The sequence below is a fragment of the Nipponia nippon genome, unplaced genomic scaffold, assembly GCF_047370975.1.
Source record: "Nipponia nippon isolate SJK-2023a ecotype South Korea unplaced genomic scaffold, ASM4737097v1 scaffold_9, whole genome shotgun sequence".
NCBI lineage: Eukaryota > Metazoa > Chordata > Aves > Pelecaniformes > Threskiornithidae > Nipponia > Nipponia nippon.
Genome location: NW_028262413.1, coordinates 29,717,523 through 29,732,828, shown reverse-complemented (window position 1 = coordinate 29,732,828; position 15,306 = coordinate 29,717,523). Strand labels below are relative to the sequence as shown.

At 43.7% G+C, this 15,306-nt stretch overlaps 1 protein-coding gene across 5 annotated transcripts in view; it reads left to right on the top strand.

The window, feature by feature from the left end:
* Nucleotides 1–12,460: 12,460 nt before the first annotated feature.
* Nucleotides 12,461–15,306, top strand: part of USP3 (ubiquitin specific peptidase 3) — a 43,996-nt gene continuing 41,150 nt past the window's right edge. The window contains exon 1 of one of the 5 annotated variants that reach the window (XM_087744477.1): nt 12,461–12,825. In XM_087744477.1, coding sequence (XP_087600603.1) covers nt 12,735–12,825 — 91 coding nt within the window. In that variant the 5' untranslated portion in view covers nt 12,461–12,734. The remainder of the gene's footprint in view (nt 12,826–15,306) is intronic. The other 4 variants (XM_087744484.1, XM_087744480.1, XM_087744479.1 and 1 more) reach the window with 4 other exon arrangements.

Below are 15,306 nucleotides of genomic sequence, written 5' to 3'. Positions count from 1 at the left end.
CTTTGTAAATATCTGTAGATGCTGCATACTTTTCACATTGCAGCCAACCAGACCCATAAAGCAGAATGAACTGGGGAAGTTTGGAAAAATGGCCTCACTGCTCTGTTTCCTCCTTCCACTGGTGCAATTGTGTTCCTTGCTCTGAGCACAGAGGTGTACTGCAGTTGATGCTGCTGCACAGGGGATGAATGCAAAGCCTCCTTGTCGCCACTTCACTAGCTTCATCAACACAGGATGACTGGCTAGAGTCAGACCAGAAGTCCTTTTGTTTCTCTTGAAGTGTCTGCATGGCTGAGGGATGTTATATGCTCATTAACTTCTGTGCAACTCTAGTTCTCCTTCTGTTACAAAACAAAACCAAATAACTAAGCCAAGTCTGCTTGTGACTGGGGGGAAAAAAAAGAAAAGAAAAACAAACACAAAAACTCACTTTACAGCTTTTTCCAAAATATCTTTAAGCTGTCTGGAGTGACTCACTGATGTCTGCTACACATTAAGAGAGCTAAGGGTGTATTTTAAAATAAAACTAGAGAGATGAATATTAACTCTTCTTCAACCTCAGCTCCAGATGTATTTATGGCTTAGTGTTCTGGGTTGAGACTGTTCTAAATCAACAGGAGAACCTATGCTTAAGCAACTACAGGAAGATTAAAATAGCCGTCTCCTCATGTTGGGCTTGCAGAATGAGCTCTGCTCGTGCAGAAACTCAAGGCCATCTGTGCTCGAAGCAGTATTTTATTAGCTTTGGAGACATAAAAAGCTTGCTTGGTTTGTCTTGCTGGTAAACACTTTGCCAGTCATATGTTGGCTTTAAAAGCCAATGTGAAAAAAGTCAGTGTTGTAGTTTTCCAGAAATGTAAATCTATTAATAGTGACTGCAAAAACCAGGGAGTTAGGGGTGGGGGAAGAGGGAGAGGGAAACGGGGGCCAGTTCTTTGCATGAAGGCATGAAAAATGGGTGTGTTTTAAATGAAATGTATTCTGCTTATATTTTAATAATATGTTCCAAAAATCTTTAAAGAAATTAACTGTCATCCAGGAATGCAGGAATACACCACATCTTCTGGCCCGTACTCCCTTTGGGAAGGCAATGCCCCAGTGGTGCAGCTGCTGGTTTGAAACCTCCCCACAAGGGCATTTTTCATGCAGCCCTGGAAAATGGGGCTGTTGGAGTTCTCCCACCAGCTTGTTTACTGCAGCAGCCTTGTGTCCAGAGCTACAATGTGATATTTCATACATAGTGATAACCACATTATCATACCCAATAGGGTAAAAGGGGACCAGCATAACCCAGCACTGTAGATTGTAAGCATTCCTGAATAGCCTCTCTTACTACAGAACCGTGAACTGCTGCAAACCATTTGCTTACAGAGGTGCTGCTGGGAATGGGAATGACTTCTTCACTGACAGGCAATGCATGAAGAGTTTTTCCACATTAGCTGCACAACTCTGTCCAGATGATGGTAAGTCAGATGGATTTTTAATTTCACTTTTAATTTCATCCCTTAATTTCAGCCCTTAGTGATGCATCTTCAAAATCCCTGACGACTTGCATCCAGCTAAGTAAGTACAAACTGCTAAAACTCTGAAATGTTTGTAGGTCTCTCTGAGAACAGAATAATTTGCGAACAATATAAGCAGCATGTGCCAACAACAACATACAAAAAGTACACAATGCACATACTTGCAGGAAGAAGTAAAGTCTGCAGGTAGTCCTAACTCTTACCTTCCTTGTACATAGATACACTGTGGTTTCATATTGCTAATGGTTTTACAGCACCATCAACAATATCTGATCATTTTCCCACATGACAAGGTGATGTACCCATTCTCTTTCTGTAGTTAACAGCCAGGGTTGACTCTAGACATTGGCAAAATAGCTGCCTGGAATAGAAGCCTGCTGGCAGCAGAAATGCCTGTGCCACAACCCTAGACGGCCAGTCTGGTTGTAGCTATGCTTGGTGTTCAGGCAGAAGGAGACAGGATGGGTATGGCAAAGTTCGAAGTCAGACTCATCAGCAGCCCAGCAACTGAAATTGCCGTTTTCATGTTTTTTTCTTTCCTTCCTGTCTCCATGGACAGAGTGGCTTCATCCCAGCCTTTTATCCTAGGAGTGGCAAAATGCAGTGTTGTCTATGCGGATGAGAAGCTGTAATGAGAAGTCAGGCTTGTTAACCTCTGTGTCCTTAGAGAAAGACTGTAATGAGAAGCTTTACCTTCATGCAGAAATACTGATGGCAATGGTGTAAAGCTTAAGCCCTGAATCTGGAAGCAAGATTCATGATGACACGCCATGCTTATGAGTACCTAAATGCTCTGGCTATTTAGATCAGCCTTTTGATCCACTGCAGCTGTTACATTTACACATCAAAAGAAAATTATCCTACGTTCCGCAAGCATGTCTTGGTTAACCTATACTTCAAAGTTTTGGCCCTTATGTACCTGCAAGCCTGCTGTTTTCTCTTGGGCTTGCATGAAGTGGCATTAAGTGAGACAAAAGAGAACCGGGTATCCTGAATTAAAAGCCTTTTTTTTTAAACTGCACTACACACCACACAAGTTTAATAATTTCTTGGGCTTGGATACTCAGTCATGTTTAGAAGAGTAAAATCTCATTGTGCTCTAAATGCAGGCCTGGCGGTCTCTACCTACTTTAAATACCATGCTTAGGATAGAGACAGTACAGCAATGAAGTCTCACGTTGCTTAGGCTTCAGTGATTTTTAGGACACGATGGAACATTCAAAGTGATCTTCTTATGAAACAATAATAATTTAATGAAAGGCTCACTATGATGAGATCCCTGCATAATTTTTCCAGCTGTTTGCTACTTTACAAAACTGTGCTAACATGCTGTAGGGATAGATGGTGATTAGTCATTTGGTTTTAGCCTATTTTATATTGCTTATATGTTTGAACCATAGGAAGTGGTTCAAATGAAATATAGAATGATGTTGATATGTGGGATATGTGAATCAGTGAAGACATCAGAATGTAGTTATGCAGCTGCTGCTTAACTATCTTTAAGTGACTAGTGATGGGGCAAGGAGGGACCGCAAAATGCAGCAGGTCTTACCAAGCTTACTCATTTACTGACTGGAACATCTATTCTGGTCCCTGCTATTAAAGCACACTTTTAACAAAAGGGAATCATAGTAATGAAAGGTTTTACTGCAGTTGTGTGTCACCTTAGACTCTTTTAGACACACAGATCTCAGAACATACAGAAATGCATGTTAACGTGGTACGCTGTCACAGTGATTGGGGATGGTCACTTTATGTGAGCGTGGATGAGTTATTAAGCGCTTTCTGAGGGAGTGCCAATAAATCATTTTTCATGGTGCACCATAAATGTGTGGCCACACGGGCGTTACAGAAATCATCCTGGGTAAATTCTAGAGTCTAGCAGGTAGAGAAGTAGTAATGTAGACCTGTAAATATTTTTAAATAGTTGCCTTAGTTATATTGAGCCTAATTCTATAAGGCTCTGAAAGAAAGAAATAATAGGCATTGCAGATTTAAAATTCTATAAAATGTCTTCAGATAGTTTTCTTGAATGGGAATTGTATCGTGCTACGTACTAACTTCCTGATCCTCCCCATCTACAAAACGCCATGCATTTAAATGATTAAAAATATATTTGAGCATTGACCTTTAGTGTGAAGCAAGTCAAAATCCCAGAAAGCTCAGCTACATCTCTGTTCTGCAAAATTCAGGACTACCTGTGTCAGCAGTTCATAGAAGCTCTTTGATTAAAGCACTGAATAGCTGTTGGCACATTCACCTTTTGCTATAATGAGTATAATCAGTTTGGTGTTGGAGCTTAGCAAGACTACTTTGAAAGATCTAGTACTGCTCATAGGGTGTCCCGGTGGCTTTTTATTTCATAACAAGCTGATTATCTCCCTCTCACTGTATTTTACCATCTCAGTTTCAAGTTCCAGCTAGAGCAGAAAAATTTCAGAAGGCCTTGTTCAGTTCTTGAATTAGCAGATGTTAAGTGAAGGGAGTGAGGAAAGGAAATCTGAACCAATGGACTCCTTTTTCACAATTCACATTGCTACTCAACATTGTGAATAACTGAGCCTGAATAATAACATAATAGCAAATAATATAATCCTAGTGATGTGGCAAGAAAATTCCTGTTTCCCTGGTAATGAGCTGATCTCCAAATGCTGCCATTTGGGAGCTAACAGAAGTCTCATTCAACTCAGTTATCAGTGAAGTGTATATACTGTCTTTGTGTACAATGGCAAGTTTTTCCTAGGGATACTTTGTTTTGGAGTGAAAACACTTCAGAATCAAGATGCTCTGAGACATTGGCACCTTTTGTGTTAGTATTTACCGTTCTTTGTGGTCAATAAAGTAGAACCAAGATCGAGTATGTGTGCAGTACAGTACAAAATTCTTTGTACCAAACTAGAAGCAAGTACATGCAGCAGAGAGACAGGTGGGATGCCTTTGTAGTTTACAGCAAACAAAGAAGCAAAAATAACTTGTAGAGTATTTTGGCTATCAACAGTCTTGTTTAATGTAGAGGGAAAAGTGGTATTGTTTGTGTACAGTTACAGTTCACAGGTACATATGATACTTTTACTGTAGTAATATTCTACATGGAAATAACAGATGTTAGAGGTGAAAAAAGTCATCTTAGTTTACCCAGTTCATCCTGACACTTTCCCATCATACCATTTTTAAGTGTTTGGAATGGGACTTTAGAAATTAATTTAAATATTTCTTTTACAATATTTTCTTTAAAAGTTCTTTTCACAGGCAAACAGATTTCACATTCTGATTCCTGAAATAGTATCATTCTGTACCATCTCATTCTCTTCCCAATCCTCCCAGATTATCATCAGAGTAATTCTTTTAATTTTTGTGACTGGATTATTGTCAATTTTCCTTAGACTTGTTAACAAGCTAATCATAGCGGTGAAATTGAAAACCTGCGTGTCATTTAAACACACAGTGTTTGTGGCTTAGAAACGTCCATGGTTTTGTCCCACGTGACATAACAAATAGTACTAGTGAGTTTTAGGTTCTGGAATTACTCAAGTGCTTTTGAACAGGTTCCCCTTCCTTGATCGAACAGATAGGTGGATAGGCTGGTCCCAGCTATCACGTTTTCCAGGCAAATAGGTAGTACTAGGTTTTCTTTCAACAGGATGCTTGGGAGTTCTTCTCTGTGCTCTGACACAGTACGTAAACTGAGCTGCCTATTATTTTTTTTTTAATATGCCTGTAGTTCTCTTGTTTGCCAAAAATTAGTGAGTAAGCCTTGTTCAGTTGTGATGAAGAGAAATTAGTTATGTTGGCTATAAAATGTTCTATTTTGATTAAGATAAGACGAAATAAAGCCTGCTGATCTTAAAAGTAGCTTAAGCACAAGTACAGAATCATTACTATATTTTCAAGACTGCTTTTGGAAATAATATAGTATAAAATTTACATAACTGATTACAGTAAAAGCTATATGCTAGTGACATGAAATAATACTGGCTGATGTCACCCTGATTCACTTGCATTATTGAACAGACGCTGGAGGACAGTATAACAGTTGATGAAGCTGGTGTTGAAAGCTGCCAGACATGTGAGAACTTTCAGGCATTTGTTTAAAGCATGAATTAAAAATAACCCTTTGTCTGTACAAATAGCACCTTAAGAAAACCGTGTGGAGAATTTAAAAACCATTCAGTTTATTTTTATCATTTATTTTTCACATCTCCCTTGGTTTGTTCAAAAAAACCCACCACACAAAATAGTCACATTCACCTTTATTTATACCTTGCATTGTGACCAAGCTGTGATAGTGCAGACAAGGCAAAGTTTGCACCAGAGTTAAAGTGTTGCCTTTGTTCAATAAGATGTTTCTGGAATCCTTGGAAAAGTGATGTGAAATTAGCATAGGCTCTCAGAAATCAAAGCACTAGAAGGACATAGGAGTATCTGTTATTTTTGTTGAAAATGGGAATGCTGGTAAAAAGACTACAGCTCTTTGCTTGTCTGTTGCACTACTCTCTTCCTTCTACTACTGCTCTCTTTTCCCCAGCTACAGCTCTCAGAATACAGTGAACTAGAGCCATGTCCTCAGGATTTCAACCCACTTATCTGAGAGATCAGGCTGCAGCAGATTTCCCACTTTTTGCATTCCCACTTAGCATTCTTAACACTGTGTTGCAAACAACAAGATTATTTTGGAGAGCTTTTAATACTAAGGTACTGTTTGGTTCTTGCAGCGGAGTATCCAGTCTAGAGGACTGCATCACCTCAGAGTACTCTTTCAAAAATACCCACTTCTAGCAACTGGATTTTGCAGGCATGCTCAGCAATGGGAAAATAAAATCTATTAGAACAGACTTCATGGAATACCAAGTTGTTGTCAAGGCCCAGAAAATGCTCCATCTCTTTGGGCAAACATAAACTGTGGAAAAGGACATGGTTTTTTCTGACTGTAGCGCATTAACAAATTGTGCCTTTGGACCACTCTGACTTATGGGCTTAAAGGAGAGTGAAACAACGTGTTGATTTCATTTGAAAGAAACACACAAAGGTGCCTTCTCAGCTAGTCTGAACTCAAGTTAATAGAACAACTCCAGTGTATACCACCTGGGGAATCTGACTCATAGTTCTGATGGTGTGAAGGAGCATCCTTCTAGAGAAACATATATACATACATACACGCACATACACAGAGGGAAATATACAAGGAAAAAAACCCATATATATGTGTGTGTGTGCATGTTTGTACACAATCCAGCCCACATGGATCCAACTGACAGCATGTGATTTCTTTGGCCAGTTTCCTTCTTTTCTGTGTGTTTTAGGGAACACAGCTGCTCTGTAGACCTCGGATACATACTTGAATTAGACTTTAAAAAAAAAAAAAAGTAATCATCTGTTCTGATGGAATCTGTATCAGCCTAATACAATTGTACTGCTATAGTCAACATTAGAAAGAACACAGAAGCAACACATTAAGAAGTGAGGGATCCCTCCTTAGCACTGGAGAGAACCATTAATCCTATGGAAGTAGAAGTTCAGGTAATTTTTTACAGTAACGGTGTAAGCAGGGGGGAATGAAGAACACTTCGATCTTTTGGCACTACCTGGTACCTTTGCACGATACTTTGTGTCACACCGCCCCCTCAAGGTATGTGTACAGAAGTGTCGTGGGCATGCTTTGAAGAGCGTGATGCCTGTCTACACACTTTAATCTTACGTTCTAAATACTGTCACAGATGCTTGCCCTGGGCATTTGCCTAGTTTTAAATTTTTGTCCTTCATCTTGGGCATCTTGCCTTTTAGAGAAGAATCTTGAACCTTGTAAAGGGAGTTGCTTGTGGTGTTATGATCAGACGCTGAAAAAGTGTTTGACCTTTATTTTAAGAGGACGTGCAGGAAATGGAAATAGGTTTGTTAATGAGACAGCATGCTGCCGGAAATGTGCTTGTGGTATTGAATGTGTTGAGGCCTACTTCCATACACAGATGCATGCAGCTAAGCTTCTGTCCGCTGCAGAGATGGCGTATCATTCACACACCTGCTAGGGCAGCCTCTCGTAAAGGTTTTATGAAGCTGAGACCCTGTGTTAGAACTTACCTATATTCTGATGCTTTCTGTTGATAATTTTCCATGCCAATTGTCTGCCTCAGAGTTGCATTTGCACTGAGTAAAGAATTCATTTCCTTGTGGTGGGTTTCTGTGTAATCTCCACTGCTATTGCCATCATATCTGAATGTTTCACTTTTACCCCGTTGGGAAATCAGAGGTGAAGGCCCAACCTATCAAGTTTCTACTAGGTCTGGATTGGCATGTAGTGTTCTCAGAGTGTTTACTGCTTTATGTGTTCAGAGCAAAAGGCTTGCTGATATCCTTTTCAGTTGAGTGTTCAGGGCATCTGCCAATCTCATTCCACACATTCTGAGTTTACCACTTAGAAAGGAAGAAACATGCCATAGGAGACAATATTCTTTCTATCTTTATCCATTTAATCTAGAAATTGAGGATGGATGTTTAACCATAGACATAGGAAGACTCCAAGATGTGTGCTCTGAATAGAGCTGGCCTCTTTTCCTCAGCTGTAGTTGAGGAGGAGGTTAGACTTCTAACTTAAGCAAACAGGTCTACTTAGTAAAAAAATTGATTTAAATAACTTGCCAGGTGTCATGCAAGAATTGTCTGGCAAAGACTGAATTAGATTCTAGTTCTTCAGGTTAGCATTCATTCCACTCCTCCAGCATCATCCCTTCATTCCACGCTCTCCATTTCTACAGCAAACGAGGAAGTCATCTGAGGCAACAATCTGCCTCACTTGATCCACTGAGTGATGTTCATGTAGTGATTCTGAAGGAAGCCAAGATCACACGGAAAATTCTGCTGCTGCATCATTAGACCATATCATAATACATACACAAGGGAGGCAGGTTAATGTTTTCAAATGTTTTAAGACCACAGATTTTATTTCTGAGAAATGCAGCAGAACTAAAGAACCCTCCAGGCGAACTTCCCCACTGTAAATTGTTAGTATATATGCAAGATACCAATTCAGGGCCAAATTCTAAGCTCAGATGCTCTCAGATGGAGCCGACAGCATAGACGGATGACTACATATATCCCACAAGAGGATGTTGTGTGGAACACCTCTGTTGTAGTAGAGACAATGATGTGCTATATTAAATAGAAATTTCTAATTTATAATGCTAAGTCACAGGCTCCTGTTCTGCACTGATTGCATCCATTATGAGCATGCCTGTAGGATTTATCTTAGCTATCATCTAAATTACTCTGATCTGAGGAAGGATGGGAGCAAGAGATGGGACTCCAGTTCCAAATCAAGTGATTTGTACTCAAGAAATCTTACTGAAAAAGCAAACTGAAAAGGAAAATTATACCCAGAGCTTCTGCTCCCGTTTTCCTCTGCGTTTAACGTGTATGCCTCACTGCAAGCCCGTTAAAGCTACCCTTGTTGTAGTGGTGCTTTTGAGATCCGAGTGCTCCTACAGTTGCATTATTGATCAATTACTTTTCAGTAGGCAAAGAGGCTGCATTACAAACACTTACTGCTCTTCTAAATTGTCCTTATGCGTCCTCACGTATGTGGTAACTGCTATGCATTGTGACTCCCTAGCAGACTGAATCATCCTTACTTAAGTAGTTATCTTGGCAACCAGAGAGAAAAAATTTAAAGGCTACCACATTTGCTGTGGGCATGGCAACTAAAATGAAGAAACGTGCAAATATTTGAGCAAAATTACAGAGTTTCACTGAATGGCCACAAATGAAAGGAGGAATAAAACTCCATTATTACCTTGCAAAGGAACAAGGTGTCACAGTGTGGATCGTTTTGGCTCCTAAACATGAAACATCAGGGATGGAACATGAAGGGCCTATCTCGGTAAGCTGACACCTTTTTATTTAGTAGTTTTTCCCAGCTAAATGCTGCCCAGAGAAGTTACAACTGGTGTCTGTCATTCTAGGAAGTGCTGTGCTTAGCAAAGTTATGCAGTCCCTCCCAACCTCCCTGCAATTCCAAGCACCTTTTGTTCTTTTGTTACGAGGATCTTAATAACTCCACAGCAGGGGAGAAAGGACGTTTTTCTTTGTGCATAATATTGCAAATTGAATAGTCGCATCTTAAAATAAAGGTACTAGACGATGGTAAAAGGCCTCTTAAATTAAATCAAAGTAATGTTTTGGGTTTTTTTTCTTTGAGAAATCTGCAAGTTTGCAGCCTTCTGGACTAAAAAGAGGAAACTCTGAGAGAGAGCACTACATAGGCCTTATATCTCTAGACATTTTTGAGGATGTCTTTCTTCCATAGTCTGCTATATTCATTACAGTTTTGCTGCAATGGATCATGCCATTTCATCTTCAACTTCTCTTAAAGATACTACTAGCCCTCCATGCCCCCCAGCCCAAACAAGTAACACTCATTTCTATCTGCTACCCCATTCAGACTGTTACTCTGTTAAGTCCATGAGGGGCTTGGGGGAACGAGATGGATGTCTCCTATTAACTCTTACGTCATACTTGGATCTATTAGTGTCTTGCCAGAAGATACTCTTCCAACATGGCTACGCTTATAAAAACTGTTCTAATATGAGGTATCATAGATCTGCTGATTTCAATACATTGCCTTTAGTAGAGATGTAATAGTTCATACTGGCAGGCATTCAACTCCAGTGACTGTGGAAGGCCATACTGTTCTTTTGAGACAGACTCTGGTTTTGTTTACTTAGGAAAGGAATTGGTTCTCCTGTCCAGGTATGTTATATCAACTGTAAAGTCATGAATGGGAGTGCTGAAATCAAAGTAGATATTTAAAAGTATTTAAACATGTTTATTTTACCATATTTAATCCTTGTTAACCAGTTCTTTACTTCAGAAAGACTAAATACACTGCTAACATCATCCACACAGGGAGATAAGAACTGACTGTTTTGGTTAAACTCTGGTTGCAAAATACTACTGAGAGAAGGCCAAGTGAGGGCTGCTACGGAGGGGGAAATGAGAAGGGCAGATCCAATTGAGGCTTCTTTCTCATTGTTTGTGTGTAAGGATGGGTGGGGCATGACGAGAATTAAATGTATGTATGCATTGGTTAGAAAAGACAGAAAGCATCTGCAGTCAAAGTGCTGCTTTAATGTATGTCTTCATTATACATTGTGGCAGAGAGTGGAGGGCAGAAGGTGGAAAAGAAACAAAAGGACCCCTTGGCTAATATATAAACATGCTAACATGACCACCTTTTTGCTCCTTAAACTTGTACAAGAAATTCTTAGATGTACATCAAAGTTGTATTAAACAATTTTTAAAATTCTGTCCTCCTAATTAATTTTTGCACTATTTAAACAATATTTATTAGAAAACTATACAAATACATGCTTTCTGTAGAACCTGTAAAATATATGTCGGGAATGTTACTTACCTGATTGATGAAATGTGACAATTTGGAAGGATGGAGGGTATGTGAGGAAGCTCCATGGTTTTGTGTCAAGGTAACATTTGCAGCCATTTAATTCATAGTTTGGTATCTATGAAGTAATCCTGCTTCTAAGCACACAGCTAGAAATACAAACTAACGCCACTGAGTGTAGTCAAAGTAGTTTCTGATGCTGTGGAAAATTCAATCTTTCATGCTCTGAATTTTTCCCCTTTGTGTAAACAGGGTGAAAAAGAACAAAGGGGGTAAAGAACAGTGTTCTACCAAGGAGATTTGTGACCACCCAGGCATCTTTGATATGGGTATTTAAAGTATCTCATCTGAAAATCCATACAGAACTGTCAGTTCCTAAAATCTATGAAATAGTGCTGTGCCATGTAAAATACATTGAGATAGATGCTTTTCGTGTCTATGTGCAGGTCACGCAACAGGCAAAACCAGTGGCAAAAGTGTATTTCTCACATTAGTTATGGTAAGAGAAAAGGTCTAAAACTCCTAATATGCAGTAGGAGTCACAGTTCCTTAGATTAAAAAAAAAAATCCCCACTTTTTCAGTTATTACAGTGGTGGACTTTATTTGCTACTTTTGAAAAGGAACGGAGTATTTTCAATAGAACATTTGTATTGATCCAGCGTAAGTATGCAAATTGCTGACCCATAAAATTGTTATTCTGCGTTGTCTGGAAAAACTGTAATACAACATCTGTACTTTTATTAACGCTTAACTTAAAGGTTACAGTCATAGAGTGGGAAATCCAGTAACCAGCTAAATTGGAGGGCAGGTAACTGTTTAAAAAAAAGCGTGAGGCGAAGGTATTTGCAAATAATCGGCAGAGACACAAGTTCCTACCGCTTCCTGTTGTCTCTAGGGGGAAGTTAAACCACGGAGCTTTTTAAGACAGAGCTCAGGAAGTAAGCGCACGCCATAGCCTGTGCATCTTGGGGAACAGGTTGCTTGAATACAGCGTCTGCCTTACCACGTACACCTTTCATCCGCTCCCCCTTCACCGGCACAAAGCTACAGTGCCTGTGTGCGCGGGGTGCACGGCGAGCCCTTGCGGCCGGCGGGGCTGCCCGCGGCGGGGGGGACACGCGCCTGCTGCGGGCAGCTCCGGCGGTGCCCACGCGGCTGCTCCCGCCCGCGCTCGGGTCTGTGCCTCCCGCCCCGGGCAACCCAGGCAGCGCTTGGGCCCGACGCTGCGCTTCGGCGCGGCAGCCTGCAGCAGAGCTGTGACACGCTGCGCAGGAGAGGATGGGAGGGACGGAGCTCGGCGACGCCGCCGGCCTTCGCCAGGAAGAGAAGCAGCCCGCCGGCCTGCCCGCCGCCCTGGCCTGCCCGCCGCCCTTCCCTGCCCGCGCGGCCCCTCAAGCCACCCGGTGGCGGCACGCGGGCCGGGCACGAGCAGGGACCCCCTCTCGCCCGCCGGCGGGCAGCCCCGCGCGCCACCACAGCCCGCGCCCGGGGGAGGCGGGGCGCGGCACGCGGGCCTCCCCGCCCCGCGCGAGGGCAGCCGGCGGCCGCCCGCAAGGCGCGGCCGCTCCGCCTCGCCCGGACGGGAAACGGCGGCGGCGCGGAAAGCACGGCGGGCGGATCGGCGGACGGGAGGCCGGCTCCTCGGAAAGCCCGGCGGGAGGCGGGGTGAGGGAGCTGTTGGGCGCGGACGGGAGGGCGGCTGCCCGCAAAGCCCGGCGGGCGGATCGCGAGGTTGGCCCTAAGATGGCTGTTGTGCGCGGGGCGCCGTTGCTGTAACGCCGCGAGGAGCCGCCCGCCGCGCCCCGCCGCCGCGCCCGCCATGGAGTGCCCGCATCTCGGCTCCAGCGTCTGCATCGCACCCGACTCGGCCAAGTTCCCGCAGGGCTCGCCCTCCTCCTGGTGCTGCAGCGGTGAGTGCGCCCGGCGCGGCCTAGGCTGCGCCGGCGCTCCCGGCCTGAGGTGGCCCGGCCGCCCCGCAGCCCTCGCGCGGCGGGAGGGCGCCTCTCGCCGCCGCCGGCCGCTCCTTTGTTCCACGCGGCCGGCGCGGGCCTCGCGGGGCGTCGTGGCCCCTCGGCGGGAGGGCGCCCCGCGGCCGGGGGAGGGCCTGGGGGCACGGGGGGGGGGGGGGGGGGGGGGCTGCCCCGGCCCCCCACCCGCCGGGGCCGCCCCGCGGGACCCCGCTTCGGGGGGTTGAGGGACGAGGGGGTGCTGCGGCGCTGCGCCTTCCACCCCTTCTGCTCCCCGCGGAGCGGCCGCCACATGTCTGGGGGGGCGGAGGGGGGGCAGCCCCCGCTCCGGCCCCGGCCCCGGCCCCGGCCCTCCCTGCGCAGCTTTGTCCGGCGCGGCAGCGCGGCCGGCCGGCCCGGGGCGGGCAGCAGACTTTGTCTCCGCCGGGGGCCGGCGCCCCCAGCCCCGCCGGGCGCGGAGGAATGCGAGATCGCGGCTCCTCGCTCCTTTTGTCTGCCGGAGGAGCTGCGTGCTTAGCCCTGCCCGGGGGAAGCCTGGCCGCGGGGGCCGAGGCTGAGAGGAGAGGGGCCGGTGGCTGCTGTAGGGTCAGTGTGTTCTTTAAATCACTCTGACATTACTTTGGGTTTTTCAGTAGATGTTTTTGAAAGGACTTTAGAGAGTGTCGCTGTAATTGGACTGCTGAGGCTGGAGGCGACGCTTGGGCCCCCCTTCAGTGCAAGGAGCAGCTCAGTGCAGGGGGTCTGGGAGTCGCGCTCACCTGCTCTGCTCTGCGGGTCGGTAGCAGCGCAGAGGTCATCTTTTTTTAGTACTTTGCTGGCTGATTTAATAATGCAAATTACCGTCTTTGAAATGTATCCTGTCTTCGCTACTGTCCATCGCCTGATCCTGTTTGTTCAGGGGCTTTCCCTTTAAAGGTGCCGTCCCCAAGGTGTTTTAAATTTAACTTTCTAATCGATCATCGCACTCTTCTACACAGATAACCTCCGATGATTGCTGTCATTTGTGGTGCATGTTTTTGTTTGCTGTGACCGTAGTGTGTTTAGTTACACTCGGTATGAAAGTAGACACAACCAAGTACGCTTAAGGTAGGAAGTAGGCCCCACTTAGAGCAGCAGCGTGACCTGTTGTGCCCGTGGGCACCCGAGAGAAAGCCTCATTCGGGAATGACCGATCAGGCAGCACTGAAATGCTAGGTACATTTTAAAGTGTCCCTTTTTTTAAAGGAAGGACGGTTGTCCTTTGTCTCGCAGTATCTGTGCGGTGCTTTTGTGTGGGAAGGCTGCTGCTTACTTGAGTCCTTCCCTGATTGCAGTTTCCTGGAGCCAAGGTGTGGTAGTACTGCTGCTTCCTTTGGCGAAACCAGTTATTTTACTCTGTAAAGCTTTTGATTTTAGAGGGAGTACACTTTACAGTGGAATAATATGGGGAATAATTAGAAGGAAGGGAGGAGTACAGGAAAATCTGTTGTCCCTAATGTTTCTTTACTGAAAAAAAAAAATTAATGTCAAGAAGTCTAACTCTGTAGGTCCATCTGTTATCTTCAGAGTATCAAGGGTAAGCAAAGTTGTCAACCAGAAGCATATGGCAGTAGGGAACCACCCTTCAGAGAACTTTAAAAAGATAAAATTGCCAAAACTGAAAATATATGCTCAGGTATTAATATAACTTTCCAACTTAAAAAATCAGCCAGTTTACAGCTACAGGACGCTGTTAGGCATGCTGCTTCTCAACAAAGTCGTTCAGTGATTAGAACAAATTTTTCTTTGTTGTTCAGAGGTGTTTCTCCCAAACTAGCACTTACAGGGAGAGCCAGTTGCTGGGCAATCAACTGATTTATTACAGCTGGGAGGCAGGAAGAAGGTGCTGGACACTTTGGGGAACTGAACAGATTGATGACAATACCATGTCTAGGGGAGTGTCTCTGTTTGCTATGCTTTTCAAGAAAATTAAGATAAGTCTATGCAGTACTTGCATAGGTAACTATTGAATTCTTAGTAAGTGGCTAGAGAACAAGGTAGGTACGTTGAATTTACAACATCCAGTGAACAAACAGCAGGCTCTTGTTAGTTTAAAGCAAATGAAAATTGTTCTTTTTAAAAATGAATTTTGGGTTCCTACTAGTATAGTAAAATGTAGTGCCTCCCTTTTCAGTTCCAGCTAGTAATAGTGATTATTGTTACATTGACTCCCTAATGGTATATAGAGTACTGTTTCTTGTTTGTGCTCATTTTCGTGAGATTAATTTTTTTAAAGATACGTAATACTGGTTTCTGTCAATTCAGAATAAATACCATTTCTTATTTGCTGTTTCTGATGCAACTTGCTAATATAAAATTAAACAGAGAAAATGCTATGTATACACTAATATCTTGTCAAAATTGAATGCATTTTCTATTGCTCTTGATGCTGTTTTCTAAGGTTCT